Consider the following 4,943-nt stretch of genomic DNA (forward strand, 5'->3'; position numbering starts at 1 on the left):
GGAAGGGCAAATGGAACGTTCTAGAAGGTAAGGTCATTGCTTCCTAAGGTTTTGAATCTTCCCCTCAGCAAACTACAGCCCTGGCCAGAGGCTAAGGCAGAGTAAAGTGGTGAGGAAAGAGGGAAGCAGAGCTCTGCGGACAGGTTAGAACCACCTCCAAGGGAGAGATCAGAGGGACCAGGAGAGAAAGCGGGAGGGAGAGATGGAAAGAGGAAGATGAAAAGAGATAGTGAGTCCAAGAAAGGGGAGATGGGGGTGGGGGGTGAGAATGAGAATGAGAAATGGGAGCAGCAGGGAGGGGCAGATGGGAAAGAGATGCCTACTTCCAGCAAGTCTTAAAAACTACCAGGGTTTTCAGAGCAAGCTCCAAATAAATGTTCTAGGGGAGCTGCACTCACTGAAAAGTAGATTCCCAGCAAATAACAAACTGGACAATTGCTCTAACTTGAAAGTTGTGAGCCTTTTTATATATTCTACTGGGCAGAACATTGTCACTGCCAAGAGTTTTAGTGTATGACTCCAGAATATGCTGTGACATAAAGACAAAAGAAAAAAAAAAAAAACTTATACGGGGTGGGCATAAAGTTCATGTGCAATTTTAAATTTTATGGCCACCTTGTATATAAGATCCTGTGCTTCAGAGCCAACTGATATTCAAAGTAGAATTTCCTCCCAGGCTCTGGTCATCTAGTGTATGTTTTGTTTTCTATGCCAAAATATATATTTGTACTAATAGTGATCAGCATTCTTGAATTAATTTGCTAATGAAGAAAAAGTACACAACATTTTAGTGAAGGCATCATTCTGTGCTTCTGAACGTTACAGTAAGCAAACCCCAAAGACAAGTGGGACTACTTTAATGACTATCTATATAAATTATTTCACTACGTGGCCTTTTTTTATACAGGACATCAGAAAGACCTTTCACAACCGAGTTGTATGCCTCAAAAAATGTTATCAAAACATCTCTAAGGCATTTAATGTTATACATGTATTACATGTATATAACAAAATTAGAAATTCTTCACATTTGGGTCTATCACCTTTACTTCATAATCCCTTGATTTTATGCCAAACTAAATTCAATTTAAAACAATCAAAGATACAATTTTAGTAGACAATAAGGAATGTTGATAAAATTCTGAGAGGTATCTTCTTGAATAGAACACTGGTGATAAAAAATAACAACCCGCAGATATGGTGCTTGGTGGCTAAGATATTCCAGAGACAGCACCCACCTCCTATCTATCTGTATGAAGGAGGGGCTACCTCTGGTGCTCTGCCCACTTCCTGATGAATTTCTCAGCAAGCTGTTGGCTGAGCTTGGATCAGCTCCACTGGCTGACAGATCAGAGCCACCAGCCCGCCCTGCGCCAAGGCCCAACAGTCCACAAGAGGACCTCCCAACACGTACCTCCTCCCTGGGCGCCTGGTACTCCCAGCCAAAGCGAACACAGCTACACAGAGCTGAGCTGGGGGCTGGACACTGACTAGGATTCTCTCCCTGACCCAACTCTAGCCAGACTCCTTGGAGCCCCTTCTTAACTAAGCTTCAACTTTGCCCTATAAAGACTTGAACAAACTCTTGACAATCAAAGAAACAATTTAGTGGACAATAAAAAATGCTGATAAAAATTGTGAGAGGTATCTTCTAGTTGCTAACAGCTCAAGGCCGCATAGCTAAAGTGCCTGCCTGAGAAAATTCTAGGCTGGCAAAAGCACACACTGTTCCAGCCAACACCTCAAGTCAGAGAGCTCATATCCCAGGCTCTGTGGAAGGTGGGGACCTACACACATGTTCACAAGCCCCCATGGGTGCTCCATCAACCGAACACCCCTGCCTGCTGCTTGGTGTAATTTTTACACTTCTCTGACTCTCCTGAGTCCCCCCCCTCCAGTCGTGCCCAGCTCACCGCCTCGCTCTTCTTTTAAAACACTCAGTCACCTCTGCACAAATCAGAGTTGAGTCCATTTCATGCTAGACTCTCTTCCCTACTGCAATAGTTACTACTGAATAAAATCTGTCATGACCCCTGTGACTACTGTCTAGCCTTGTTCATCTATGACAGCACACAGCTGATCCAACTTTTGGATAAGACAAAGGTTTGCCCAGAGGATAGGCCGGGAGGCACGGGGGCACTCACTGGTCCTTACAGTCCTCACTTCCATGTCCACACTGCACATCAGCCTGTGTCCAGGCAAAGATCTGATGTCACTCCCAGGGTTGCCTCCTATGGCTAGGGCCCACTGAGGCCAACAAGCTGTGTTCTAGCCCAGCAGAGCCAACCCAGGGCCCCTATATGGTGACTGGAGGGAAGACCACTAACCTGACCCCATGTTCTCCCCAGGGGGATGGATGCCCCCTCACCTCTCATTTCCGTCGCTGAGGAGCCGTTGGACCAAGCCGTCCACTTGTTCCTGTGCTTGCTGATTTCCTGGACTTTGCAGACATAGTGCCCTTGGTCCGCTGGCCTGAGCGTCAGGACAGAGAGCCTATAGAGTGCCCCCCGCCGTTCTTCAAGCAGACGCAGCCTTTGCCGGTTGGCAGTACGGCTGAAATTCCCGTAGTACTGAACCATCCTGAGCTTGGTCATCTTAACCATCAAGACCTCCTTGGAGTCAGAGTGAGCGAAGAACCAGCGCACGGCCAGCAAGCTGTCCTTCCGCCTTTTCTGGGAGACGTGACACAGGAGAGTGGCATTTTCTCCCTCCAGGTAGTCAACCACAGGTCCAGGGGACACGGTAACATTGAGGGCTCCACAGACCTCTGCAAAGAAAAAAAGGGAAAGGAGAAGATGAGGATAGCCCTGCATCCCCATGTGGGCAGTCCACAGTCAAGGAGCCAGAAAAATGCCCAAGGCCATGAATGTGCTAGCACTCTGCACGCCCAGTGAGGCAGCAGCCCCTGCCCCCGTCCAAGCTGGCACTCCACACTCCTGACGGCCAGAGGATGGGTTCTTCTGGGTCAAGTCTCCATGGGTCCCCCTTTCCCACCCATGGGTCCATATCATCCACATGGGATGCTAAACTCTGACTGCCTGGCCTAGAAGTATTTTGCAAACTTTTTTCAGTCACTGGCATTTAAAATTCAGGAGACTTCACACAAAGATTTGGATTTTGTCATCTCTTGAAAATTTTTTACCTCATGCCCAATCCCCCATTGCACCCCCATTCACCTCCCCAAACAGGCTTCAGTTGGTTTTGTCACCAGCCTGATGTCAGCAATGCCGAGGGTCAGAGCGGCTCGGGCAGGGCAGGGCAGGGCTGCCCTCTCTGATGGCTTGTCAGCTATCTCAGCTGTAACCAGGGCAGACTGCTAGGAGACTGTGGAGTCAGTTAGCATGGTCAGTGAGGTGCTAAACTAGTACCAGTGAGCTTAAACGACAGGAGCGGCTCAGTTTCTTCTTTGACTCAGGGCCCATGGTCTCAGAGTTAATGTGCAAGAATAAAGAAGGATTAGGCCCCAGGAACAGGGAGGGATGAGAGATCCTTCCATCACCCCTGAAAGATGCTTTGGAATTCCAGGTCCAGTGCACTATTTCCTGTCCTTTGGTTTCATAGTTTAGAACCAGCCCAAGGGCTGCCTACTCCGAGCCACTGTTCTGCCTCTAAGCTGATGGAGCCACCCAGCACCCACCCAACCATCCCAACGAGCAGACTTGGGAGAGGCTGAGCACTGCCATCTTTTCCCAGGGGCTACTATTCATGGCACACCCTGGGCCACTCAATGCAGCCAGACCAATGCTTGGAGCTCACGGGCAGACCAAGAAAGGATCCTGCCCAGGATGACCAGAGATTTTGCTATTCAATGAGGGCTATCTTCTCACCAGGTCCCACACTCTGGCACTGCCCAGTACACAACTCCAGGAGGCCATTCACTGCCCACCTCCCTGCACAAGAAAGTAACCCCCAGTTATCCCAAACCACATCCTTCAGCCCCAAATGTCACCTTCTACTTATGTAAAGGTCAAGGTCACCAAAAGCTTTGACCCCAGTCAGTGCTACAGGTAAGCAAGGAGGAAGGAAAAGGAGATCAAGAAAGACCCAAACATTCCACACGGAGGCTGTGTGGGGGTCAGCAGAGGGGCAGCCCTGTGGCCGAGGGAAGGGGGACAAATATTCTTCACTGTAAAAATCCAGGCAATAGAGCATCCTCTGATATGGCTTCTGCTACTGACTTAAACTGAATACCTTGAGAGAGATAATTTGAGTCAATTTTCTTTCTCATTTCTTACAAAACAGGCACCAACCCACAGGGCACTTGAAGATAATCTAAGATCTTTCACTTAATCACACCCAGAAGCTGCCTTTTGTCATATAAGGCAACATTCACAGGTTCCCGGGGTCCGACACCTCTGATATGTATGGAAATAAACTCAGAAGAAAAGGGTCCATGCTCAGCTGGACTCTGAGCTCCTTGTAGACAGGCATGAGGTCTTCTATGTCTACAGCAATGAGGGACAAAGCTGGACCAGTGAGCGACTTGGGAACTACAGATCAACAGGAAGCCAGGGAGGGACATGCTCTCTAGTAACAATCCCACTGTCATCAGAAGTCATTCATCTAGGGCAAAAGAAGAATTGGCCCCACCATGCCCCTTGCAGCTCACCCTCCTGTCAGGCATTTTGCCCATAAACTGCATTAAATTAGTCGGGCAGCGTTTCTTCCTGACGCTCAGGCCCCATGTCCACACCGCCTCCATGGTGGATGCTCCCCCGTGAGGAATGTGGCACTGGAGACACCAGGCTGACCCAGCTCCAACAGCTGCTGGGGCTGGGCCGGGGGAAGAGCGCAGCAGAGACGCAGCAGCTGGCTCCCAGAATTGAAGTCAGCCCACCCCGCCCCTGAGAGCTCCCCAGTGGAGTCCAGGAGAAATGGGGAAGGCAGGAAATTGAAACAAGATGGGTGGGATGAGAGCACAGCCGGGACCCCAGGCCCCAGGC

The 4,943-nt window shown here is 49.3% G+C and overlaps 1 protein-coding gene across 1 annotated transcript in view; it reads right to left on the bottom strand.

The window, feature by feature from the left end:
- The window catches only part of VSTM4 (V-set and transmembrane domain containing 4), an 86,290-nt gene extending 81,588 nt beyond the window's left edge, over positions 1 to 4,702 (bottom strand). The window contains exons 1-2 of the mRNA XM_003801674.3: positions 4,591 to 4,702; positions 2,369 to 2,767 (exon numbers count right to left, since the gene is read on the bottom strand). Coding sequence (XP_003801722.2) covers positions 2,369 to 2,767; positions 4,591 to 4,702 — 511 coding nt within the window. The remainder of the gene's footprint in view (positions 1 to 2,368; positions 2,768 to 4,590) is intronic.
- Between the last annotated feature and the right edge of the window lie 241 nt (positions 4,703 to 4,943).

Source organism: Otolemur garnettii, unplaced genomic scaffold, assembly GCF_000181295.1.
Source record: "Otolemur garnettii isolate 467f Iridium unplaced genomic scaffold, OtoGar3 scaffold00217, whole genome shotgun sequence".
NCBI lineage: Eukaryota > Metazoa > Chordata > Mammalia > Primates > Galagidae > Otolemur > Otolemur garnettii.